The 27,874-nt window shown below is 37.1% G+C and overlaps 2 protein-coding genes across 5 annotated transcripts in view; both read right to left on the bottom strand.

Annotated features, from left to right (window-relative positions):
- PPP4R2 (protein phosphatase 4 regulatory subunit 2) overlaps positions 1-3,037 on the bottom strand; it is a 29,855-nt gene extending 26,818 nt beyond the window's left edge. For 2 of the 3 annotated variants that reach the window (XM_087708887.1, XM_087708888.1), the window contains exons 1-2: positions 2,729-3,037; positions 1,908-1,989 (exon numbers count right to left, since the gene is read on the bottom strand). In XM_087708887.1, the coding sequence (XP_087565013.1) occupies positions 1,908-1,989; positions 2,729-2,762 (116 nt within the window). In that variant the 5' untranslated portion in view covers positions 2,763-3,037. The remainder of the gene's footprint in view (positions 1-1,907; positions 1,990-2,728) is intronic. The other variant, XM_087708886.1, reaches the window with a different exon arrangement.
- A 7,173-nt stretch (positions 3,038-10,210) lies between these two features.
- The window catches only part of GXYLT2 (glucoside xylosyltransferase 2), a 30,960-nt gene continuing 13,296 nt past the window's right edge, over positions 10,211-27,874 (bottom strand). The window contains exons 2-8 of one of the 2 annotated variants that reach the window (XR_015695878.1): positions 24,958-25,150; positions 24,574-24,705; positions 17,727-17,978; positions 16,819-16,942; positions 15,996-16,168; positions 14,361-15,387; positions 10,211-12,088 (exon numbers count right to left, since the gene is read on the bottom strand). Coding sequence is in view for 1 of the 2 variants with exons in the window: in XM_014056053.2 (XP_013911528.1) it covers positions 15,205-15,387; positions 15,996-16,168; positions 16,819-16,942; positions 17,727-17,978; positions 24,574-24,705; positions 24,958-25,150 (1,057 nt within the window). In the remaining variant the exon portion in view is untranslated. Of the gene's footprint in view, positions 15,388-15,995; positions 16,169-16,818; positions 16,943-17,726; positions 17,979-24,573; positions 24,706-24,957; positions 25,151-27,874 lie in introns of both variants that reach the window. The other variant, XM_014056053.2, reaches the window with a different exon arrangement.

Genomic DNA, 27,874 nt, shown 5'->3' with positions numbered 1-27,874 from the left:
AAGAAAACTGCAGACATATTTTTAAAAATAATTTTAAGAAAATATTCAGGACAGAGAGATACCTCTGAAGGGTTTGTTCACATTATTGTAACAAAGAATCACTGCTAATTTCAATATTCTACATAACAATTATAAAATATCACTTTTAATTATTAGCATATATTTATTGTTAATATTTATTTTCTAGGCATTCAAAATATTTTTCCGTCCAATACATTCCTACATACTTTTTCAAATACAAGATTAATATTTCATTTGGAGACGCTTAATTCACATAAAACACAAACACAGATTTTATAAGTTTCATTAATGTTGCTTATTTTTTAATATTTGTTTAGTTACTTGCAGTAGTTCTGACAATAAATTCCTAAAATTTTATCTAAAGTCTATAGATAAAAAAATTAAAATAGTACATATGCTTCTTCAAAAGCTGAAATAGCTAGGTATCAATAAAAGTCCTAAAACAAATAAACCAAAGAATATGTCTCATTAAGTCATGTATTCACTATATAATCAAGATACAGAACAGCAATATACAATTTATTACAATAATCATACATCAACAAAAACTATTATGGGTACTGAAATAACTTGACCATAGGTCTTATATTTTCAAATTCCACATTAAAAGGTTGATAGGAAGAAACAGTACATGTTTAGGCTAATACAGCCAGTAAACAGTAGTTATATGCCAACTACTGATTTAGTTTTAATATATAAAAAACAAATAACAACTTATTACCAAGTGAAACAATTTGACTGACAGAACATTAACATGTCAAGACAACTGGTTTAAAAAAAAAGTCAGAATGCAAACAATATTTTTCCTTTTAAGATAGAAGGGTAGTATGGCAAGGATATTCACTGGAATAAACATATTCTTGCTGGAAATCTTTCCCCTCTCTAGTAACATCCTATTAACAATACATGGATTAATAAAAACAGTTCTAAAAATAATCATTCTCTAATGTCTGACACAAATTGTATGATCAACTGAATTTCATCCCCCCCCACCTACCCATAAAAATAGGCAGTTTGGTGAGCCTCTTGACCTCACTCCAGTCTACAGCCAAAGCAGCCAGACTGAAGCTATTTTTTTGTTCTCTGTCATTCTTCATCATCCATATATTATAAAATAGGAGCCACCCATAGTCTCAATCACAAGTTCTTGAAACTGATGTGGTAAGTATGGCACCAAGTTAAAAAGATAGAAATTACTGCATAGTATGCTATAAGATTTTGTGAAGACTGAACAGAATCCATTATAAAATAGCATCAGAATAAATAATCATTAAAATGATTATGTGAAGGCTGGAAGATTAAAATGGGCTTTTCTTATGGACGATAATTAAAAAGGCCAGCAACTCAAACTTTAGACTTCAGTTGGACACATATTTATATAATACTATCAAACAAAAATTTACATAAAACTTCTGTTTTACTCTTTTCTTACCTTTATGTAAGAAAACTGGCATTTTATATTAACTAGTGATCAAAATCTAATCTTGGTCTAATATCACATCAGTACACATTTTCACACAGGCAGCTATGAAATGTAGCAATAGCCTGACTCAACAGCTGAACTTTGAGTTTATTCTCAACTCTGAAAACTGCTTGCCACTTAAGCTTTTTTTTAAAAAAAAAAAATATCTGAAATGCAGGGGGAAAGCATCACGTTTATTGTTTTAAATCAAATTTAGGTCAGATAAACACAGTTCTTGAAAGATGTATACTATGAATAAGTAAAGCAATTTTCACAAGCAAACAATTAAGTACAGCAACTTTTAAAATTGAAATAAAGTTATTTGAATAGTAAAAGACAGGAAACTCTTGGTTCTTAATGTGGGATATCTTTTGGATTTATTCAAGGACATAGATAGACTATCAGTCAAATTAAAATCACTTACATAGTCTCTCCAGTCTTGGCAACATGACAAAGAAATTGATCCAATACTGGGCAGACTTCCTTCTTCCCTCTTTTTTCAAAATCTGTAGAAATGGGAGGAGAAATAGAAGAGGGGGGAAAATGTAAAACATACCTTGTGAATTCTGTATCCTCAGCTTCCTTGCCCCAGGATTTTTTCTAAATAGCAACTCCCCACCACCACCCACCCATCATTCAAACTTCAGAAGACACTTAACATGAATTTGGAAGCTAATTTTTCAGGTTTCCCTTCATCGTCTGCAATAGATACCTGCCTCAAAGTTGTCCATACACTCTTGATGATTTTTGGGGGGGGGGGGAAGCAAAAGAGGCAAGGTAGGGAAAGGAATAAGTATCAGGAAGTAGTATAAAATGGATCGGGGGCTAGAAAGAAACCCGGAGTATCAGATTCAGAAACAGTATCAGTAAGGTGCAAGTAATCTCGAAGAAGGAACTTTTAAGGGCCCTTTTAAGGGGAAAGCGAGAGAGAATCGGGAGAGAAGGAAGTGGGGGTGGGTGACGATGTCCCCGTGCTGCCCTCCTCAGCACACATTTTGGGAAGCCCAAAGTAGGCTCCCCCAAAGCAGAGCAGCCCAGACTGTGGCGGGAGTAAAAGTGGGATCCCCCCAACCGCCGCTTTCCCCCCTTCTCCAAGGGAATTGCCTTTCCTTCCCAAGCCACGTTAAGGGCCAGGCCTCCTCTTCCGCCTCCCAAGGTCGGGGGCTCGTCTCTCTCTCCCCTCTTCCCCGCGACCTCGAGGTAAGCCTTCCCCCCGTCTATCCCAATTCAACCCCAGCCGCAAACCTTTCAGTGCCTCCTGGAGCCTCTCGATATCCATGATCCGCCGCCGCCGCTCCTCTTCCTCCTCCTGCCTCCCGGGGCTCTGGCAGGAAACAGGCAGCCGCGCAAGCGGAGGGAGTTCAGGTGCGGCTGCTCCAACGGGGGGGAGAAAGAGAGGAGGGAGGGAGGAGAGAGAAGGGGGGGGAGAAAGAGAGAGGGGGGAAGGAGAAAGAGAGACAGAAAGAGAAAGAGAGAGAGAAAGAGAGAGAAGGAAAGTAACAACCAATTCCCCGGCGGCCGGGCTCAGCAGCCTTCCAACATGGCGCCTAAGCCGTCGCCGTGCGCGCTCCCGACCCTCCTCGCAAGCACACACCGATTTCTGCCTTTCCTCTTCCCGCCGGCTCGGGAGCGCGCTCGGGGAGGCGGGTGGAGACCAGGAGAGGGCGGGGCCGTCGGGGAAGACGTCACCGCAGCTTCGGCGGGACACCGCTTCAGCGCCGAAAACTCGGCAGTGCTCTTTTACCTCGGAGATGGATTCACCTCCCACCTCCCCTTTTCTTCCTTCTCTTGCAAAGATGATTGGGGTGGGAGGACCCGGGCATTCGCATGTTAATACTTTCAGACGAGCGTTTAAGGTGGTGTTTCTCAACGTTAGCAACTTTGAAGATGGGCTGATTTTTTTAACTCCCAGAATTCCCTAGTCATGCTCCCTAGGGGATGCTGGGAATTGAAGTCCGCCTATCATTTGCTGAAGTTAAAGTATTTATCTGGCTGAGGTGTACCTGTTTATTTTCACTCCACCTTTTTCTTCCTTCTCCTTTAGACAGAAATTACTTTCTCTTGTAGCCACTATAGAAAATTAGCACCCACTCCTAGAGAATGAAATATTTTGGGGCACATTAAAAGGCAGGGTAGAATATTTCCCCTAAAGGAGAAATGGGGAAAAATCTTGAGGCAGAAACCAGCCCCAGTTCCCCTCCCCCAAGCAGAAACGCAGGAGGCCAGCTTTTACAAATGCAAATTTGGTAATCCATTCAGAAAGACTAGGTCAGATGGAAACGCCAGATAAGCAACACAATTAGGCAAGCCAAAGGTTGTCAAGATTAGCTCAGACAAACACATAGGACAGGGGTCCCCAAACTTGGCAACTTTTAAGACTTGTGGACTTCAACTCCCAGAATTTTGGGAATTGAAGTCCACAAGTCTTAAAAGTTGCCAAGTTTGAAGACCTCTGACCTAGGATTTGCATTTCCCCTTTTGCCTATAGCCAGCCATGACTCCATTCTCAACTCCGTTTTGTCAGTTGTCCCAGAACTGCATGCTGCGTGTGTGATGGTTCTTTTTCAGAGGTGGGTTTTTACTGGTTCGGCCCAGATAGAGTGAACTGGTAGTGGTGGCGGCAGAGGGCTTCACCCACCCGCCCAAATGCTTCTGTGCATGTGCAAAAGCGTTGCGTGCGACTGAGCGAACTGGTCATAAAAAAATTGGAAACCCACCACTGTTCTGTTGATCAATAAATTTACTTTCTTAAGCAGCTTCCATTTTATTCCCAGTTTGGAACTCGACCCGGATTTTTCATCCAGTATCACATGGTATAGAAGGGTTTTACTAGAAGAGATTTGCTGTCTTTGAAAGATTATTTATTTATTTATTTATTTATTTATTTATTTATTCAATTTCTATTTGCAGTGTGAAAAGTTATCACCCAGCCCTCTCCCAGAAAAATGAAATATTCTAGGAAATATTGAAAAGGCAGAATATTATATTTCTCTGGATGTGAAAAGGAAGAAAAATGTTTTATAAAGAGAGAATAGCTCTGTGTAGCTTCCTGCCTCCACCCACTTTGTCAATGGGCCATTAAGAAGGCCAAGCCAGTCCCTTTACATAATAAAGAGTTCTCCCCTTCAGATCCAGGGAGATGGGATTAAGGCATGATAATATTAGCCCTTTACCCAACTCACCACATGGCATCTGAGAACTCAACCAAACCTGGATTCAAAACAGCCTAGAGTGTTGTCCCTGCATGGCCCCATGAGAGTCTGACAACCAATCAGAATACAAGATCAAGATCAAAGGCTAGAGGGGGATAAAACCAGGGACTCAGCATCTCAGTCCGCCCTTCCCTTCTCTTCTCCACCAACATTGAAGCATGTGATCACCTTTTCTGTTCAGGACTCAAGCCATGTGGTCCTGTCCACCATTAAAACCATCTTTCCAAGCAGCCTCCATGTGTCCAATGTCTTTTGCCCCACACGGAGCCGAACCCAGAAGGACATTTCTTTCAACAGCAGCCCAAGTCAATCAAGTAACTGGGTCATACATTTAGCCTCTTCTCACCTGGTGCCTTCCAAAGGTGTTGGATTCACCTCTCAAAACGCAGATAAGGTAGGGGAGGTAAAGTTTCATGCATTTTCAGTGCATGAAAATGTACAGTGCATCAGGTTCAAGGGAGCAGTTATTTATTTCAATTTATTTAATATATTTAGTTATGCTGTTCTGGAAACTTAATTTGCTAAGATTATAACACTCAGAACTCCCAGCCATTATGGTGGTAGTTGGCAAAGTTCTAGGAGTCACAAACACTTTCATATCATAAGCTGGGAAATTTGCAGTCCAGCTAAGTCTTCTATAAGTTGCTTAAATGACATGAAAGGGAGATGCTTGAATAAAGGCAGAACAACCATGCCCTTCTATTTTGTTATGTTATTTCAATCAGTTTCAAATAATTTTAAATCTAACAGGATTTAATCAAATTAAAATAATTAAATCTAATTCAGTTTTTGCCCATTTTTGGAGAGTTCCCTAAGCACACAATGGGGAATAAATGTCAAAAGGAAAATACTGACATCTGCTGTTTGCTTAGCACACTTGCCATAAGTTGATTAGAGCACCTAGGTTAGGATCATGAATTGATTATATATTATTATAGAGTACATAGATTAGGATTTTGGTTGTGTGTGGTTGTGTACGTGTGTGTGTGTGTGTGTGTGTGTGTTTGTGTGTAATGGGGAGCTGAAAGCAAACTGCCTTCTAGCTTTCACGGCATTTTGAATGCCAGGATTCTGGATCCTTAAGCCTAGGAGTTTTAGTTGCTACCAGATCCATCTGTATAAAAATTGACTTAATTTTGACTTAAGTTAATTAAGTCATCTATGATTTAATTTTGGATGAGGGCGCAGACTTACCATGCATTACTGAGACTTATGTCCCCTTTCAAAATTTGTCCACCAGGATTTTGGGTTGACACCAGCCACATTCTATGGGGGATGGGGTGGGGTGTTGTAGCTGTTGCCATTTTTTTTCAGTGAGCAGCCCAACGCTCACTGGGTACAGCTAGTTAGTAATATAGTCACTAAGCAAATCTGGTTTCTCCATTGACTTTGCTTTGCATAAGGTCACAAAAGGTGATCACATGACTCAGAACACTATAATGTCATAAATATGAGTCAGGTGGTTTAACATCTAAGAGGGCATCAGATTGACAAAAATATACTAGAAAGGTGCATGGAAGATTTATTATATAAAGATTGTACAATTTCTTTTGACCAAAAGCCTTTCTAAGAAGCTAAGTGTTGCTTTTTTGGGGGTATCCTGCATTTTGGAAGTTTAAATCTTTTTAGCAGGCCTGGGGCTGTTGATCAATGTCTAGCCCCACTTAGACTGAATGGATGGTGTGTAATTTTAATAATTGTATTTTTTATTTTTAAAAATTTTTAAATGCTTTTTTATCTGTCTGTAAGTCTCCCAGAGTCCCAAGGGAGTGGGCGGCATACAAATTTTATTAAATTGAAATTTAGAAACAAATATATCTTGAGATATATTTGTTTCTTTGTTCTTCCACTGTTCAGCATTATTCATTCTTCCTTTAATTTCTTGCAGAAGTACTACTAAAATAAAGGGAGGAAACATCCGTGAATTCTCCTTGAAATGTTAATACTCTATACTTCAGAATCTATCTGGATAAAGTTAGAAAGAACCTCTTAAGGAGATATCCATCATCTACTGAATATCTTATCCATTAATATCATAACACTTAAAAGGAAGTCACTTTTAAAACAACCCCAGGGCTCATAGAGAATTTTTTTCTCTTTTTTTCTTTGCAATTTTCAGAATGGCAGAGCCAATTTGTCATTCCATGTAAGAAATGACAGCACTCATCCATCTTAACAATTCTTCCTGGTAGTTTTGCACATTATGTCTCAGTGTCCAATAAGAAGATGAAACAATGGTCCTCTAGTAGGACACAGGGACACACACACACACACACACCAGAATTGTAGAATATTAGTGAAACAACGATCTGCAGTAGCTTGGATGAGAATTTAGTACAGATACAGCATCATACATCTCCAAATCGTTGTTGTTGTTTTTTAAAGTTAAGTAGGTTGTGTAATGCAGTGGTGGAATTTGGTGGTTTTTTTTAAAGAGAACTGATTTCATGCAAATGCCTTCTTTGGATTCTAAATCCAAAGGCCTATGAAACCAAGAGATGTAATATCCTACTAATATTTTAAATGCTAGTTAGTTTTTCAATCTTAAATAAGGGACACTTTATGACTAGGTACACTTATTACACCAAAATATAAAAATTGTTTTTGAATATCAGATGGCTTAATTTGTACAATAAGCTAAAATAAAATAACTGGATTATAAATTACACTGAGTCTATAAAATCAATTAAGCCAAAACTAAACCATCTTAAGCTTGTTTAGTGCACAAAGTAAATCTTGTTGCTGTTAAAACTGAATGCATCTCATATTTGAAGTTTTAAATGAAGAAAGAGGTAGCATAATCTGCTCCCAAATAGGACTGGACAGTGAAGTCGAAACTATTTTCTGTATTTTCCCATATAGCTGCCTTTTCTAAAATACTTCCAGGAACTTTAATTATTTATTGTGACTATAAATAGTCTTGTATTTGCAGTTCTCTGCATTAAAAACATGAAATGTAAATTAATAATAAAACAATGACAGTAGGATCAGATGAAAGCAAGATTAAATGAACAGCAATCCAAACCAAAACTAGTAGCAAGATTGAACAATACAAATTACAGAATCTACTTTTGCACAAATAACTAAAAAATGAGACAGCCACTTTTTAAGATCCAGTTATTTTCCTTGATCCATATTCTAAAGATAAACTAGGGAGCCAGTTTGGTGGAGTAGTTAAATACCAGTCTACAAACTAGGATAGTGTGAGTTCTAGCTCCTCTTGGGCAACTTTGGGTTGATAAAAAAAAAGTTGTGAAAAAATGCTGAGAAGAAAAAAATATTAGGAAAATTATTAAGAAGGCTTCACTAAACCTTTCAAGTCTATATCTATCATTACAGCAAGGATGTTAACATCACAATAGCTATTATTAAAACTTTTACTGTATCTAGTTCTATATTTTGTATTTTTAAGTTGATCTGCATTTATGAAACTGACTTTCAGTTCACTAAATTCTCCAGACACCATACTCCATGTTTTTGGAAACCATCTAATAACTTACTGATACACTGCAACAATTTTGCACAGAATTCATTGAATGTATTGAATCACCTTTCAAGAGTGCAGTTTTTTAAATTTCTTATTACAACTACCCTGTAAAATAAGACCTTCCCGGATAATAAACCCAATTGGGCTTTTGAGTGCATGCGCTGAAATAAGCCCTGCCCCTAAAAGCCAACACAGTTCTAGGCTACATAAACAGAAGGATAGAATGAAGATCACGTAAAGTGGTAATACCACTTTATAATGCCTTGATAAGGCCACACTTGGATACTGCATTCAGTCGCCACGATGTAGAAAAGATGTGGGAACTCTAGAAAGAGTGCAGAGTAGAGCAACAAAGATGATTAGGGGACTGAAGACTAAAATATATGAAGAACGGTTGCAGGAACTGGGTATGTCTAGTTTAATGAAAAGAAGGACTAGGGGAGACATGATAGCAGTATTCCAATATCTCAGGGATTGCCACAAAGAAGAGGGAGTCGAACTATTCTCCAAGGCACCTGAGTGTAGAACAAGAAGCGATGGGTGGAAACTAATCAAGGAGAGAAACAACTTAGAACTGAGGAAAAATTTCCTGACAGTTAATCAGTGGAACAGCTTGCCTCTAGAGGTTGTGGGGGTTGTGAATGCCCCAACACTGGAAGTCTTTAAGAAGATGTTGGATAGCCATTTGTCTGTAATGGTACAGGGTTTCCTTCCTAGGCAGGGGGTTGGACTAGAAGACCTCCAAGGTCCCTTCCAACTCTGCTATTGTATTGTATTGTAAAATAAGCCCTCCCCGAAAATATTGCAACATAGCAGCAGCCATGAAGTGACCACGCTTGCCGCCTCCTGCACCTCAGAAGTAATAAGACCTCCCTGAAAATAAGGCCATGCATTTATTTCGAGGCTCAAAAGAAAATAAGGCCCTGTCTTATTTTCGGGGAAACATGGTAACCTTACACAGCATGGTTGTTGAATAGGCCAAAATGGATTCACATATCATGATCATACTAAGACTTGAGTAATGATTAACAATATTCTATGATCAGCCATGATATAGTCTCCAAATTAACCCAAACATGACTTGCAAAACCATCCTTCATACTTGAAACATTGTGCAAATCCAGAAAAACAGGTTTTGTTCAAAAAGAATGGTTAACAAATAATAGTTTTATGAACATAGGTTGCCAATTTATATCAAAGTGCATCACTCATTAAGACATATTCCAGCAAAAGCTGTGACTATTCAAGCTATAATCAAATCCTTAGCCAAGACATGGATGGATGGATTATGGTAATCAGGTTCTGAGGAAATATGCCCTATGATTTGTCGTCTTAAATAGATTATTAATAATTACTACAATTTGGGAGCAATTTCAAAGAAGAAGTTTTGGGGAAATCTTGGAGCTAGACAAATATGCATTGCTAAGCTTTGACAAGTCAATTTTGTACCTAATTCTATTCATCCAGTCACCTATCTTTGAAGATTAAGAAAAAAACTACTCATAGCTAAAAATTTGAATTATTAGCAAGAAGAAATAAAAATGTTACCATAATAAATTAGCAAGCAGAAATAAAGGATATTTTGACTTGTCATTAAGTCAAAATTATATCATTACCTACTGATGTAGAAGATAGTGCAAACAAGAAGAAAGCTTTATTCACTACTTTCAAGAGCTCTATTTTAGGTTGTTTGTTTTCCCTTTAAAAACTTGTGTGTGTGTGCAATGCTGGATACATTTGACATTATCCGTTGCTCTTTATTTATTCAGAAAACAGAAACTTGTCCCATTATGCATTCTATCCTCTATTTCTTTTTGTTTAGTCCTTTTTTGTGATCCTATTGTTTAGTTTGTCAAAGATCCAGATTGGTTGGATATCAATGTCAGAAAACACCCTTAATATTTTCATGCAAAACCAACCATAACTTTATCATATAAATTATTCATAGCTAGAACAAATGTGTTTTCTGTGCATGTATACAAGATTGAACACAACTATTAATTTGTTCTAGAAAAACAGAGGCTCATATTTGCTGAAAGTTGGTTTATTTACCTGAAAGGTCTAAAATTATAAATGACTTTAAATACACTATAATTGCCTCCTTAGGAGTCATAAATATTCAGTGCACTTCATCAAACAGAAATATACAAGTTAGTAAAGTGACATGACATTGATTGCAATTTTACACAGACACAAGTAATGCAAATTCCATTTTTCATTTTCCACTTAGATGGAAATCGGCAACGGTTTGCCATGTAGAAAACCTATAGGTACACAATTATCAACTAACTTTAGAAGCAGATGGAGATCAAACCTGTACTTTACATCTCATCAAGAAGTTTCTTAGTGCTAAAAATATTTTTTTCTTGACTACAACTGGATTTAGAACAAAAAAAAATAAGGTGAGAATGAATTTTTAAGTTGTATCAACATTCTGGTGACTCTGGCATTCTGAACATTAGAGATATTATTCTAGTAAATTAAAGCAGTGTGCCAATAAAGGAGAACATTTGTAATTCGGGGTTGAAATGAGTGCTCCTTCGTGCCCTCTGAGCTTGGAGGGTTGTTGCTTTTTTTGCAGATGTTTTATTACACAAACACTGTAATATCAGTGCTAGCAACGAGTAGAATTTGATCTCAGTTTATATTCTAGTGACTTGCCCTGACATGTTGATAGGAGTGATTTTACAGGTTCCGTGGCTGGCCTGCTTACTGTTACCTTGTTTGGGAATTCCTCATTTGGGATATTGTTTACTTCTTGATTGTTGGTCTGATGTTAATCTTGGAGTTAAATCTATATTCATCTGGATGCTAACTGCTGGTGAAGTGGGGGTGTTTCGGTCTTTTTGTTCCCTTTTTGGCTTGTTGAGTGTCTCTTTTGCATAGTATGTAGATATTGTTTATGTCTATGTCTCTATCAATGGCTAATTTGTCAGAGTGCCAGACTTCTAGAAATTCTCTAGCGTTTTTGAACTTGGCTTGGTCTAGGATGGCTACAGTTTCCCAGTTGAAACTATAGTTAAGTCTGCCCATATGCTGTGCAATTAAGGAGTTTTCATCATGTCTTCTAACTTCTAGTTGGTGTTCATGGATGTATTTTATCAGTCTTCTACCTGCTTGTCCTATGTAGTGACTCTTGCAGTCATTACACAACAGTTTGGGGCAATGAAAAGTCTGCAAGAAAACAACCAAACTCAAAGAGCACCAAGGACCCCTTAAAGCAATTTGGCAATAAGACAAATTCCTTCCAAATCAAGGTTAAATTCATATACATCAGATCACAATTGAAAAAGCACCTTAGTCACCTTTGGGATGACTATGATCTGGATAACTAAGAATCTCTATATACATAGAACTGTATCTATATTGACAGGCTATTTTGAGTTGTGATTCTTCAAGTCTTTGAGATAATAATCTGGCAGCTATTGAAAGCAAGTGTACTTGCAGTTGGCACTAAAAGGAATTTTGGCACATTCAACATTAAAATCAATAGGTATAGACATGTCTAGGTCTGCAAAGGATCAATCAGCTATAGGTAATACTTTGCAGATAGAAATGTATTTAAGATTGAGATTTAGGATAGGAACTGGTGACAGTTCATCAATATAACTATTCTCCTTTTAATTGTAGATGTAAACAATTTATTACAGCCCTATAGTTCATTATTTGGGTGTTTGCTATTCAGTTACTGACAGAGTTTAATGTACAGAGCCATCAACCAGAAAACATTAAGCGACTATAAGGCAATTAGAGATTAAAGTATAGTTTTACCACAAAATTATTAAAACAAGAATATAAATTCACTCGTTTCTCCAGTCCTGTAACCTTAATTTACCTTGGTTTACAATTTTTTGATGGCAGTCTTTCTACTGAATCACAGTAGGTAGCAAATCCCCTTCTCATATCCTAATGTAAAAAATAACACAGCATGTAGATGAGGAAATTGAAATAAATATTTATGTGTTCTATATGTAATGGTTATTTTTTAAAAATCAGTAATTAATATTTTGTATATATTAACATTGAAAAAATGTTATTAAAATTATAATATGAAATGTGCTGAAAATTGCAAGTTATTTATTTAAACAAGTTAAGCATTTATCCAGTAAATATATTTATATAATTATTTTAAATTTTTTCTTAAGAGATTTGCAATGTAGTCTACTAGCAATGCCCCAAGAACAGAACGCAAACTGATATTTTTCCTTGCATAAGTCTACTAATACTTTGCAGAACTGTTAGTGTTAATTCACTATTAGAAAATTAAATTCTTTATAAATCAAGTGGAGATATAAAAAGTATTTTAGGTTTGCTTATTTTTAAAAAAGCAATCCAAAATATAATGCAACATTGCATTTTTTGTAAACATATCAAAATATGGTAGAGATAATACTTTATGTGACAAGAAAGTTAACTGTTTCCTTCTTTATGTTTAAAATCACACTATCTCTGAAAAGAAATTTGAATTCACAAAAATGATTTTAAAAAACATGCTCTGGTAACACACCAGAATTCATTATTGACTTTGAACAATAATGATAATCCTCATGTCTATGCTTTGAATTCAATTTCCAATACATCTACTAAAGTAACTCAAATCAAAAGTTCAAGTGGAGCAGAATTCCTACTACAAACTTTAGGTTATTTTTCTTTCAAAGAAAACCGCAACAGCAATGTTGCTTCAATGTATGGCAAATCTCAAAGAGTTTTGTGATGTATATCCAAGTATTTTTCAATCTTCTTTGAGATGTGTATATGCTTGTGAGTATCATACAGGAGATACAAAAAGGTTAAATAAAGACACTCTATTTGAGAAATTGAACTGGACAAATTCTAAATCTGTCCTGGAATCAAATACTGTATCAAATACCACTTTTAAAAATCTTTGCACTATTAGATTTTGAAATATTTTACAGTGCACCTGAGATCCTGCACATGAATGGAGATTTAGCAGAGAGCAACTGATCTAGGCTGTAATTCACAAAGTGAAAAATGGCCAAACTCACGTTTCAAAATTATATCGATTTTCCATGTTTTTTAATTCCATCCTTTGGGGTGATAATATTAGATCTTTTCATCCCTTTGAATATTATATCTGCTATAAAATAAGCATTTACTGTAGCTCTTCTTCCTCTTCCATGGGCTTGATTTTCTAATACTTCTTATAAAAATCTACCTTTTCTTTTTAATAATTGCTAGGCAAAGCATTCTGAATTTTCCTGCAGTTAAGTTATACTCAAGTGAGATTTCAGTTTTAAAAACAGGTACAAAAGGGAAGACCTTTTTGTGAGAGACAAAAAACACACAAATCCACAAAGGAGGATGTGGTATGCTGTTACCCTTTTGGTTTTGCTGTTACACTTCAAGGAGCAATAGCATCAGACAAACTATTTTGGCATTAGTATAGTAGCAGTTTCAAATTCACTTAACTTATCCACAGGGTGACACATACAAATCCAACCAGATTTTCTTTTACCCTCTGGTTGATCTCTTAGCTCACCATCTCATATGGTTCCATTCTACAGGTCAGGTTGCAGTCATAACAGGCCACACTAACTAACATCAAATTCACCCCCATAGACCATCTTATTACTAAAGTGAGATTTTGTTCAACGTGTAGTAAATTCTGTCCTATGTTTTAGCAGATATTTGGCAAAAATGTAAAGAAGGAAACAGTTCTAAAGCTGTTTCAGAGAGTAATATAATGAAAAATACGGTTGTCCCTTATGTTCTCCTTACTACAAAAATATTTGAGACAGAAAAAAGCTATCTAGAACATATTGTGCAACTCTATATGAAACATCTGTTCCTCAAATTCCATATGCAAAATGACAAAAATATATTCCTGTAAATTGTTCTTCATTTTAACTCAGGAATGGATAAAGGTGTTTGGAAGAATAGCTGTGTTTGGAATAATAGCTGTCTTAATCACGTGTAGCAAAGATAGCAAATAACAAAATTGATATATAAAAACTTGGTGAGATAATAAAGACAACTGTATGTTACATCATGCAAAGTGGAGAATATCACCTTAATAACTAGTGAAAACATGTTTCAGACAAGAATCTACTTGGTTCATTACATACAGTCCTTCCACCAATCTGTAAAGAAATAACACCAGCAATAGTTGCTGATTTTATCATGTAAACATTAGCAAAAAGAAGAAATTAACCTTCACCTTACTATCCTCAGGTGTCAAAGTAGCAAGTTGACAATCCTTCTGGTTTTAAGATAAGTAACATCCTGTGGTGAATCAAATGCCATGAATGGAAGGAGAGAGGAAGGCTAATTTCCCCTGCTGAAACAGCTGAATGGACTAGGTTCATCTCAAAGACAATTATATGGTACCAAAAGTGGATACTCTGTGAATTGGTGTAAAGAGAAGGATAAAAAAAACGAAAGGCATCTTCTACTCTAGGTTTGAAGAGAGTTGATAGTATGGAATGCCAAAATCCAAAAAGATACAAACATCAAAGAGCAAAGCATCAAAGCAACAACATACATTGAATGATGAGCTGCAAAATCCATTCCTCTATGATTGTACAAGCTAAGTTATATCATTAGGTATTATCAGCACAGTTATTTTCCAGCACAAGAAATATTGTAGGAGCTTTCTCTTAGAATTACAGAGAAATTCTCCTTGTATCTGTGTCTTAACAGTTTCCAAATATTTATGTTCCTCAAGTTACCTGCAACAGTATTTTTCTTTTCTTTTTTTTCAGAATTCAAACCATTGCCATACCTTAACCATCAAGCTAAAGAATGGCATGGTCATTATTATAATTAAATAAAAGCCTTCCCATTTTGCTTAAGCAACAACTGACTCAATGCAATCCTATACATGTCTGGTCAGAAATGTCTTACTAAGCTTTATGAATCTTACTCCCAGGTACCTGTTTACAGAACTGTAGCAAAAAAACCAGCACAGAACTTTTAGTTCACAGCCCCTGGGTGGGATATGATGGGTGACAAAAGCCCCAGGGTGGGATATGATGGGCGACCATTAAAATATATTGCTATGATTATAATCTGAAATTGGCTCCAACATTGACAATCACATGTTTTTCATAGACCTTCTTCATGGTTCTCTCAATTTGTTTCAGAAAAACTTGTGGAATTCGCCCACATAAAGTGTGTACAGTATTGAGGAACTTGGTCTGGAGAGGATAGTACATCGACTGGAAGAGATTGTCTTCAAAGGAAAACTAAAGAGGAAAAAGATACAAAAATGTAATCAGCAACCTTAAATCGTTGGTTCATGGTTGATACTTATAAGTGTCATCAACTCCTACTTGGCACCAATATAAAACACATAGTCTGACTCTTATTTATTCCATCTCCTCATCCTCATCTTTAGTAATTTTTTATATTACTTTAATACAATCTACTGGCTATCATTATCATCCAACTTTTTGTTCTTTTTTGTCATCATATATTTAAGCATTAATTCAGAAAAGTACCACCTTCAATTTTTTTTGACTTGAACATTGGGATAAACTGAGCTGGGGCTCTTGATTCTGAATCTGGCTGAAGAAGTTGTGTTTTATATGTCTGGCATTGTATTACAGTAAAAAATTGACAAAGTCTCTGGGGACAAATATGGTATCATGGATGGAGTTCTATAATAGGAGCAAGAGGTCCTAATTTCAAGCATCTATGCAAGTATAACATTCACTGAAAATTCTGAGTAAGTTAGAAGCTCTTAGCCTATTCTACCTTCCGAGATTCTTGTAACAATAAAACCCATTACTGATACAATATATTGCAGCCTTATTTTATGCAAGAACTTGTGTTTTCGCAAAACATCACTTACATCACGTATCACTTCATAGAGTGCTTTGAAAGTAGGTTGTTTATCATCATGATAGACTCCTCGATTCCCATGCAGAATTGAAATGCCTTCTTCTTCTGCTCCTTTGCAGTTACTGCCATACATGCAGTGATCTGGTCGATAATTCCACTGACAGGGAAAGAGATAGAGACATTCTAAAAGGAAGTAAAATAAAAGCATATAAAAGAGAGAAAAAAAATTAGCCAAGAGTAGAATGACTCTTTTTTTATGACCCCGTAACCCCTTAATTTTTTTGGGGGGGGGGAGGGGAGGGAGACTGGATGAAGCTGAGAGTTTATTGGCCAGATGTCCTTCCTGACACCATGTGGAGTTCGCAAAAGATTTTTTTTCTTTCTGCCCTAGGAGAGAGACATCTTCCACTACATAGGAGTGAACTCTCAGCTTTCTGAGTGGCAGACAACCGTCTTCACCCCTAGGCACCACACTACTCTATTATTCAGGAATAGAATGATGTATAGGAATTAGCTTTAAATACAAGACATGGAAAGAAATCAGAAAAAATAATAACTTTGTAATAATATTATATAAATGATAAATCCAAATATACATAATTCTTATTTTTTTTCTGTTTGCTCCAATCAGTATGGTTTTTGAGATAGAATTTGCAAAAGGTGGAGACTTCCAATGATTGGAAAAAGTTGTAGAAATGTATTATGGCATAAAGGAACAATAATGCAACCCGCATACTTGGAGAGTCTCAATTTTTTTAAATTATTATTTTATGCTCAAAGTTAAAATAGTGCTATCATTATATTACAATATCATATACTTATAAAGTATGCACCTGGATTGAAGTAAAAAATAATATTTAGCAAGTCCTGGTCTCCCCACGTAATGTAATTTTTATACTTTTGGTATAAAGGGTACAACATCTCTTCCCATTTCAAGCCTGTTGGTATTAAGTTGTTCTGAAATAGAGAAATAAATGATTTGATAAAGAAATTGTAACCACAAATTTACAATTGTAGCAGGAGGAAGCTATAGCCATGGTGTACCTTCTACCTGGGTTCAGTGACTAAACAATATGAAAAAAGTTGCTTTCAACAAGATAGGAATGAGAAGTCATTTCTTCTAAATATGCCAAACCAGAAATCTACCTTAGTGTTCTGCCTGACAAATATTCAATCCCCACTGGATGTGATGGCTAAGGATTATGGGAGCTGAAGTCTAACATATCCAAAGGGTACCAGAAGGACTGGCTACACTGATAGTATTCTTAATGTGGCAATCCTTTGTGTAGAAGCATTTGAAAGCCTATAGTTCATGCGCTTTTACAGAGGCACAATTGAGAGCATTTTAACAAACTGCATCACTGTTTGGTTTGGTGGCTGCAGTGCCTCAGATAGAAAGTCCATACAGAGAGTGGTAAGAACAGCGGAGAAGATTATAGAAAGCTCGCTTCCTGTCATTAATGTACATTCAAAGTGACAATAAAGTTATTCTAAGTCCTCTAAGTCTTCTGCCGAAATAACTATTCTTTAACTATCTGTCTTAGAACCAGTTTGCATACTTATTGATCTGTGTGGTGCACATTTCTAAAAAAACATTTTCATCATGCCAATGCCATCTGTACAGAAAGAAGCTAAAGTCCACAATTTGTCAAAGTTTTACACGACTAACAAGAACTGGAGTAAAAATCAACTATACCCCAACAAAGATATTCTTCCCAAAAGAAATAAATGATCTCCTTACCTTGAATTGGGTATTTCTTATTCGGGTTAAATTCATTAGCATGACACCAGAATTCACCCCAGTGGTTCCATAATATGGGTGGCGAGCAAAACGACTATACCAGCCAATCTTTGGTATTTCGTGTTCCGGTGCCATTGCAGCCAGCTGGGTGGCATTAAAAGTTCTCAGAAAGCCCCAAATGTCATCAATGGGTCGCAGGAATAAAACATCGGTGTCCACATACAGAAGGGAATCCACATCCTTCAAAATCATCTTGGTTGAGAAAGCCCAGATGGTTGAGAAAGCCATATACACAGGAAAACAAAAATAAATATATTGAAGACTCACCAACGGATATACCAATCACAAGGCAAATACCTCTGACCTGCCTTTCTGTGCACCAGCTTTATTTTCCTTTTAGTGTTAAGGAAGTTACTTTCTAACAGTTACAAGGAAGAGTTAAAAGGAAAATAGATTTAGAATTGATAGTTATTAAAGAAGTGAGGCCTTTGAACTGTGGTGCTGGAGAAGACTCCTGCGAGTCCTTTGGACTGCAAGGCGATCAAACCGGTCATTCCTAGAGGAGATGAATCCTGACTGCTCTTTAGAAGGACAGATCCTGAAGATGAAGCTCAAATACTTTGGCCACCTAATGAGAAGGAAGGACTCACTGGAGAAGAGCCTAATGCTGGGAAAGATTGAGGGCAAAAGAAGAAGGGGATGACAGAGAATGAGGTGGCTGGATGGAGTCATGGAAGCAGTAGGTGTGAGCTTAAATGGACTCTAGAGGATGGTTAGAGGACAGGAAGGTCTGGAGGAACATTGTCCATGGGGTTGCAATGGGTTGGACACGACTTTGCAGCTAACAACAACACCAAACCTGTAAGAGGAATCCATTACTTACTTCACAAATTCTCCTTTGAATGGCAAGCAATGTCTTCCCTTCTTAATTGCCAACCCTCCTATTTTTGCCTTATTTAGAGGGCTTAGAGACGAACCAAGTTACATCTGTTCAAGTCGTAAGCCATGTCAGGCAGTAGAGAGTTTATGAAGGCACACAGTCTACAAAGTTTTCCTTACAAAGCATTCCACTCCAGCAGGAATTTTAGTTTTATAATGGAACAACCTATGTTTCCATTCAGCACAGATTGCTGGACAAACTTCAAGATCCTATTATATCTCCTTGTTCAGACAAAAGCAATTATATCTGCACTCCATTTCGGTCTTTCTCAATTTGTTTTTTCCTTTTGATCTCCTGCCATACAATGATCCAATTCGACTTTTAAACTCTATGCCTTATCCATATGTTACTAAATCATAACTTTGCCCAGACCTGATGTATTACATCATCTGGAGATGATGATAGCTCATGTTTGGCCCACCTGAAGGAACCAAATTAGGGGAGGTGGATTTATTAGAATATGATGTTGTTTCAGATATCTTCCTATAACAAACAAGTGATCAAGAACTGAATTCCAATCTTTCAGCATACATGCAGGGCGTTGTGTGATTGAGCTGTAGCTCTTTGCCCAGCTTGAACTGCTGGAAAGAATTGTCATGGAAGACACTGGTTTACTAGCTATATTGATAATAGTATATCAAATGAATGGATGATAATCAGGTTAATTCTTGTTTGTCATATACCCTCTTGTGCCATCATGTTCGTTATAAATCTACCCCTAATTTCATTAATTTTAAACAACACAGCAGAGTAGATTTGAGGCTTTTCATAATGCCTTTTCCCTAGTTTATCTCCCCTCTAACTTTTATTTAAAAAAACCTCCTTTTAATTGTCTTTATTCCCCAAAAACCTTTCTGATTAAATTTGCTGGCACTATATCATGAATACTACAGTGAAGTTCTATCTTTGCAAACCCTAAATATTACTATCCTAACTTACAAATAGAAGGTTGGGGATTGAACCCCATGTTCCTTTTTGTTTTTGCAGCATGGGTAAGCTAAAATATAATACATAAAGCCAGGTATATCTTTAGGCTAGCAATAACAATGGAATGTACTCAGATATAAAAGCTTAGCTGCCATGTTTTTAAAAAGACGTTTTATTTATCTGTTTTAGTTATCTAATTTAGAAACCATCCATCTCCCTGACCGAGAGACATGGAATATAGGCAATAAAGAAAACTCTTAAAAGCTAAGTCTAAATCAACTGAATTGTAATTCTCCTAGAGTCATAGATAGAGATGGGCCTCCATAGAAATTGAACGAACGGACATCCTTTGTATGAGCCTTGAAATACCAACATCCCATTTTTAAAAATACATTGCCTTTCTTGAGTAATTATGGGAGCATACTCTTATAACCAAAAGTGACAGGTTAAATAATCAAAATAAACTGAACCAAATGATTATTTTGGGGTGTATCTTTCATTGGTTTGCAAGTGAGTAATTTACACAAGATGTTTACAGAACCCGATATTCTACTAAGGAACTCTAGGACTTCTTCAGATTCTTCTCACTGAATCAAAATATAACCCTTTTATGTCTTTAACATAAGTATTCACCAAGTTTAATGTGCCATCTACAGATAATCCTCAACTTACATCATAACTGGGCCCAAAGGTTTTGCTGTTAAGAGAAATACTTGTTAAATGAATCTTGTCCCATTTTACGACTTTTCTTGCAACAGTTGTTAAGTGAATCACCACAGTTGTTAAGTTAGTAATATGGTTGTTAAATGAATCTGGTTTCCCCATTGACTTTGCTTGTTGGAAAGGTTGCAAAAGGTGATCACGTGACCTCGGGAGACTGAAACAATCATAAATGTGAGTCAGTTGTCCAGCGTCTGCATTTTGATCACATGACCATGGGAATGCTGCAACAGTAGTCACTTTTTTCAGTGCTGTTGTAACTTTGAACGGTCATTAAATGAATTGTTGTAAGTCGAGGAATACCTGTACTGAGGGTTTTTTCCATTCTTTCCAGAAAGTATGTGAAGCCTCCATTGAGCTTAAGATTCCTATTTTGCCTTAAAAACCTAAGGCAAAATCAAAATCACCCCCCCCCCACTCCTTTTCTCTGAAATTTAGTCACCAAAGCTTGTCTGCCCCATAACATGAAAAATACATTAATTTTGTTTCTCCCATTCCTCCTTTCCCTTTTATTTCATATTACAAAGAAGTTAAAAAGGGAGATGGAAATGAAACCAAGGCACAGACTGTCTTATATTAGTGATTATACATTAGTCATTCTAGCAGCCTTTTTGGCTAAAGTACATTATAAAACTGCCACTAATAAATAAGCAGAAGTGCTGAAGAGTTCCAAAACAAAAAGCAGATTGTGTTGCAAGTCAGCAAGAAACGAACATATTATCTGTGTCAGAATATGAACAGCACTTTATTAAAGTCTATACAGGGGTGACAGCATGAACTGTTGAGTCTTATTAACTGAAAAGGAGCAGTACACTGACATAAAAAGTGGCAAGCCCCTAAACAGTACAATGACAAAAAAAATTGAAGCAGCAACTGGATGCTACAGTTCTTGGAGAAAATACCTCCTGCTAAGAATGACAGTTGTCACTTTCTAATCTTACTGTGTAAACACTTCTATTACTCTCTCAAGATACTACCTAGGAAGAGCTGGTGCAATTTCACCAAAGTATTATATCTGAAAAGTTAGGTAGGATGAGTAAACTTCTCCCAGAATGCACATGTCTATAAAAGTAGGTTTGGTCTATGTTCTTTTTATTTTAAATAAAAATACTGAAAAATTTATCAGAGGGGCAAACTTGGAAAGGACAGCTCTCTTTATCATTGGAGGTTTTTAAGAAAAGTCTGGAAAGCCGTGTTATAAACAGCCTTCTGCTTGAGCAGGGGACTGGACTAGAAGACCTCCAACATCCTTTCCAGCTCTATTCTGATTCTGGATGCAACAGTGAAAATAGCTGCAATATAAAACTGAGTGTGTCATCTTATTCAATCTTAGTTTGCCTTGAGATAGGCACATGATGCATACCAGGGATGCGGTGGCTCAGTGGCTAAGATACTGAGTTTGTTGATCGAAAGGTCGGCAATTTGAATCCCTAGTGCCGTGTAACTCCCGTTACTTGTCCCAGCTTCTGCCAACCTAGCAGTTCGAAAGCATGTAAAAAATGCAAGTAGAAAAATAGGGACCACCTTTGGTGGGAAGGTAACAGCATTCTATGCACCTTCAGTGTTTAGTCATGCTGGCCACATGATCACAGAGATGTCTTCGGACATCGCTGGCTCTTCGGCTTTGAAATGGAGATAAGCACTGCTCCCTAGAGTCGGGAATGACTAGCACATATGTGCGAGGGGGACTTTTACCTTTAGGCAGGTGAGGCTAACAGACTGTCTTTATTAAAGGAAACAAACTCATTCTTAAAGTGGACAATTTCATATATATATATATATATTCTATTGTACAGAACAAATAAGAATGCTTGGATCATGGAACTCTAAGAGTCACACTATTTTAATGTGAGCGATGCTCTACCTAACAGGAATAGACATTATTTACTGTAATCATTTTTTTGTCTGTTCAGCAATGTCCAGTTCTTGGAAACTGCCTGGACAAATCCCTGCAGTTTTCATGGCAACTTTTTTCAGAAATGCTTTGCCCTTAACAGAACCAGAGGAAGTATGGAGTGAACTTTAAAAACTTGTTAAAGATGAATATGAAAAAGGATTGCCTAAAATTGGGAAACATAAAGCAAACTGAATGTCAGAACAAACCATAGAAATTGCCAAGAAGACAAATCAAAGCCAAGAAAAACAAACATCTCATAATTTTAACAAGGGATTTCAGAGAGCTGTTAGAACAGACAAGAAGCAGTATTACAACAACATCAGTAAACAAACTGGAGATGGAAGCAGACATGGAAAAACAAGGAAAATATTTTTAAAAATCTGAGAGTCCAGAAGCAAGTTCCAACCTTGGAAGTGATATGCCAAAGGAGACTAGTTGACAGATAATGATCTATTCGAAGGAGAACAAACCAAAATGGAAGGAATATACTGAAATACTGTACAACAGTAACTTAGACAATATCTCCTACTTATGAGAACTTCTAGTACAGAAAATGAAATTAAATCTGCACTTAAATCACTGATCACCAAGACCACAGGAATTGATGGAAATACCCATTGAAATATGACAAGCAGCAGAAAGAAGAATCAGTAAAGTTTCTAAGCAAGCTATGCCAGTGAATTTAGAGAATGACACAGTGGTTGAGAGATTGAAAGAGGTCAATCTACATTCCAATATGAGAAGAGAGAGAGAGAGAGAGAGAGAGAGAGAGAGAGAGAGAGAGAGAGAGAGAGATTTAATAGAGTGTACCACTAAACTATCATGCAATATCCGTAATCTGACACGCTAGCAAAATAATACTTGGGATCATCCAATGCAGATTATAGCTCTGCATGGAAAAAGAGACACCAGATGTTCAAGCTGTGTTTAGAAAAGGCCGAGAAATATAAGTCATTATTGCTGATACACCCTGGATAATTGAAAAAGCCAAAGAATGCCCCAAAGAAGACACTATGTGCTTCATTGATTATAAATGCTGCTAGTTTCAATGGATGGAGTTGGTAATTACCAGAATAGCAGAAAGCACAGAGGTGAATTAATTTCCTCCTGCTGAGAATTGATGGGAAAATCTTTCTTGCAGTCTGATATATGCACAGAGGAAATCCCCCACTAGCATCTCTGGAGAATTTGCCCAAGAAGCAGCAGCATCTGCAGAGAATGGATTGTCTTCAGACATGAAGCTCTGGAGGAGTAAGCTAAATTTCTCTTTCCCACAATCCCAACTATTACCAAGGCCCTTCTCTAATTGGGTGCTACTTACAATACAATCTTCCAGCCATAATTAGGTAACGGTAAAGGTTCCCCTTGCACATATGTGCTAGTTGTTCCTGACCCTAGGGAGGGGGGTGCTCATCTCCGTCTCAAAGCCGAAGAGCCAGCACTGTCCAAAGACATGCAAGCTATGCCAGTGAATTCTCAAAGACCGTGGTCAGGTGGTCGGCATGATTAAATGCCAAAGGTGCACGGAACGCTGTTACCTTACCACCAAGTGGTCCCTATTTTTCTACTTGCATTTTTACATGCTTTCGAACTGTTAGGTTGGCAGAAGCTGGGACAAGTAATGGGAGCTCACTCCATTATGCAGCACTAGGGATTCAAACCGCCAAGCTTTCTGATCGACAAGCTCAGTGTCTTAGCCACTGAGCCACCGCGTCCCCTCCAAACCATAATTAAACATAGGTAATTTAAACCAGAATCAGAACCAGTTCAATAAACATTTATTGTCCACACTGCATCAGTTTCTTTTCCAATGCATTCTACTGCGGCCCTGGCTATCCATCAGTCTCATGCCTTGGTTACAATAATCCCAATATGTGTTAGTTCATAAGTTCCATCTTTCCCAGTAGGCATGAGAATGATGGATATTGGGGACCTATATCCAGGAAACATTGGGTCTTCAGAATGGTTATCTAAACCGGAAATTCAATTTAGACTGCAATCAGCCACAAAGTCAGTAAATGATATTTTCATCTACTTGATACCTTTCTGACCTAACCTCATAATAGAAATCTTGAAATAAAACCTATGAAGCATGAACCCAATCAATCCCTATCTTTTTCTTGTTGGCTGAGACAAGTTAGATGTTATGTGTTACATCTCTTTGTTATTGTACTGTATTCAGTTGAACAAGCGTATGGAACAACGATCTTGATTTCCTTGTTCTGAAAAGATACAACAGGGCAATAAAGGAACTGCGGGCATAAGGACCGTAATACCACTTTGCATTTAGGTTTTTAACTTTAAGACCAATAAAGCCTCTTTATGTCTTTTCAGCTTCACCTATGACATTTTGAGTACCTTACCGGAAGAAAGAGGCGTTGGGCAGCACATGGCTTGAATAATTTTCTCCACTCTTCAGCGTTTCCAACTGAGAAGGAGATTGGGTAGACATTGTATTCAAACTTCTTTGAGAAAGAGGTAGGCCATTCCTCTAACTGCAAAACACAAGAAGGAAAGGGAGAATTAGCATTACAGGGAGGGTGCCTTTATGGGAGCAGAAATGCTATTCAAACATCTTCCACTAACATCATGTACTAAGGCTGAGCTTTACTGAGAGTTTAGGAGCAGAAGTTCAGCCACTATTAACTCACGGCTGACAGAGCTTTCTAAGGGAATCTATAGCCTTTTAAACAAATCTGAGGCTTAGCGGTTGTTTTTAAACAAAGAAATCACTGAAAGAGACTCACTTTCTTCTCAAATTCTGGCTTCAGGGAATCCTCAGCAAAAATATGAAATTTGAGCTTCTTGTTGCTAAAAAGAACTGCTGATTTCAGCATGTTGAGAGTTTCTAGCAGCCGGTCGCCACATGCTACAACCGCAAGATGCATCCATTGCACTGAAGAAAACTGGGCTGCAGAATGCTTTTGGTCCTTTGGTCTCCTAAAAGTAATTATTTAAAAATGTACATGGATCATAATCAACGTTTTAGAGGTACCGTGATTAAAGAAATATATATATTAGAAGAGGTTGCCACCGCTTATTTTCATTTAGGTTACTGAATCAACAGGTGATTAAGATAACATCTTCCTCAACTGCTTTCTATCAAATTTACTTTGAGTGTTATTATATGGAGGGAACTCTGCATAGCAGAGGCAACAAAAAGTATTTACTGTTATCAAGTAAAATCTACGTAGTTTCAGTTGCTTCAGAAAATAATCACAAGTGAGACATGAAAATGGTTCTAACATCAGACCAGCAGCCTTGCTGATTGTGGAGATAGCAATAGACACAGCTTCACAGTACTTTTACAGCACTTTCTAAATGGTATAGACTCAGCCTATTGCCCTCCAACAATCTGGGTTCTCATTTTACATACCTTGGAAGGATGGGAAGGTTGAGTGAACCTTGAGCCTGGTGGGATTTGAACTGCCAAACTGCAGGCAGCTGGCAGTCAGTGAAGTAGCCTGCAGTATTGCACTCTAACCACTGCGCCACCACAGCTCAACATGGCAAAGGTCTCACTGTTCTAGAGGCAGAATTACTTAAATGGTTTTCTCCCCCCAGCTTTTACTCATTCTGCCTTTTCTGTATAAGCCTGAATTACTGATATAACCACTTAGCAATAAATGCAGCTCCCTGTTTAACACTGTGTTGACCACAAATTAAAAGGACTTCTGAAATGCCCAGAATTGACATGCAGATAGAAATGGTTTATTTATAATAATGTTATTAATCTGAAAACATGGCTCTCAGCACAGAATCCTGGCTCTTGTAATGTAAAATACCAATGGTGTTCAGATTATTTCTTCCGTAAAAAAGTGCCCATATTTTCTCACCAAGAAACTAAAATGTCTAGTAATAACTGCTGTTCCATATTGCAGCATAAATCTACTTGTGCCTTAAGGGACATTAGATTTCAGCACCTCACTAGTTCAGCAATGCAATATATTTAATTAATTGCTTAAAAGTCCATAGGCTTTTGTCTTAATTAAACCTCTATTTCTGCAATGGATAAATAATGGCACAAGGCATTTATGCAAATAGTATTTACTTTCCAGCCAATTAGTGAAAAGCCTACTGAATTATTAAAGTGTATATAATTGGTTGCTTCTAGTTTGTGTGCTCTTTCTTTCCCCCTTCTGACTATTATATCTTTTGCCCACTTCTTTTAGGCTTGTTCTTGTGTCAGTAAATCAAGCTCTATACCAAAAATGCAACACTGAGGTGGCTGTTGCCTATGCATTCCCATTAAAGCATGAAAACCCCTAAAAGTCTAGCGTGCCAATGACCCTTTAACCAAGAACACTAATTTTATGCAGAAGATGGCGCCTAGCTTTGGATTCTTGGAAACATGAGGGCATCCAGGGTCTTGGATGCCAACTCAATCCTAAACGATCATCAGTAGCGGAAGAACACAGGCTCCATTATACTAATCTTAACTATAGGGAAATCGCCTTTACTGTTACTTGATAAATTATTTCAGATGTATTTTTTGGAAGTTTTTACCATTTTATTAATTATAACTAGTCCTCGACTTATGGCCATGCATCTGGACCTTGATGGCTGGTGGCCCAATGGCAGTATTCCTCGCCTTATGACCATAATTGAGCCCAAAATTTCTGTTGCTGAACAAGGCTGCATTAAGTAAGTTTGGTCTCATTTTACAACCTTTTCTGCCACAGTTGCTAAGTGAACCACTGCAGTTAAGTGAATTATGCTATCGTGAAGTGAATCTGGCTTCTCGCCTTGACTTTGTTTGTTGGAAGCCAGCTGGAAAGTTACAAAGAGCCATGATGGCACAGCAGGCTACTTCTGCTGACTGCCAGCTGCCAGCAATTCGGCAGTTCGATTATCACCGCCTCAAGATTAGAAAGCCTTCCATCCTTCCGAGGTTGGTAAAATGAGGATCCAGATTGTTGGGGGCAATAGGATGACACTGTAAACCGCTTAGAGAGGGCTGAAAGCACTGTGAAGCAGTATATAACTCTAGGTACTATTGCTATTGCTACAAATGGAAATGTATGAAAAGCAATCATAAGTCGCTTTTTTTAGTGCCACTGTAATTTTGAATGGTCACTAACAGAATGGTTGTAAGTCGAGGGCTACCTGTATTTTAATTGGTTTATAACTGTAAGCCATCCAGAGATGGCCGCTTATAGAAATTGAATGAATGAATGAATAAAAAAACTTGCCACCAATTCATCAATTACTATTCAATCCAGCTTGTCAAAACAGATAAAAAATTTAGCTTTCCCAATTGTCCACATTTCAGGTGTGTAACTCTGGAAGTATTTATATATATATTTAATGAATATAACTGTCCATTTCAAGAGTCTGGGCATCTAGCAACGATTAAAAGCACCATATTAAAAATGTGATAGCAAAACAGCAATACATGTGTAATTAGCAGTCAAAACAAAAACCCCAACATCAAGGCAGTGTAACCATTGCACAGGCTCTGCTACACTCCCATATTCCCAAGCCCAGTCACCAAACCATATCCGTAAGATCTTGCAAATTCAGCTATTTGAATATCAAGGAGAGAACCTTCTTTTTGGTAGCACCTTGTTTTTTTTATTCCAGGATGACTCATTTAGATCATTCTTAATTCCAAACAAAAACTTTTTGTTTTATTTTAAATTTGTTCACCTTTTGCAACCTAGC

This window comes from Thamnophis sirtalis, unplaced genomic scaffold (genome assembly GCF_051295495.1).
Source record: "Thamnophis sirtalis isolate CommonGarterSnake01/CBP01778 unplaced genomic scaffold, rThaSir2_p1.2 scaffold_3, whole genome shotgun sequence".
NCBI classification, from domain to species: domain Eukaryota; kingdom Metazoa; phylum Chordata; class Lepidosauria; order Squamata; family Natricidae; genus Thamnophis; species Thamnophis sirtalis.
Note: the sequence above shows the minus strand (reverse complement) of the source record. Positions and strands in the feature narration are given on the sequence as shown.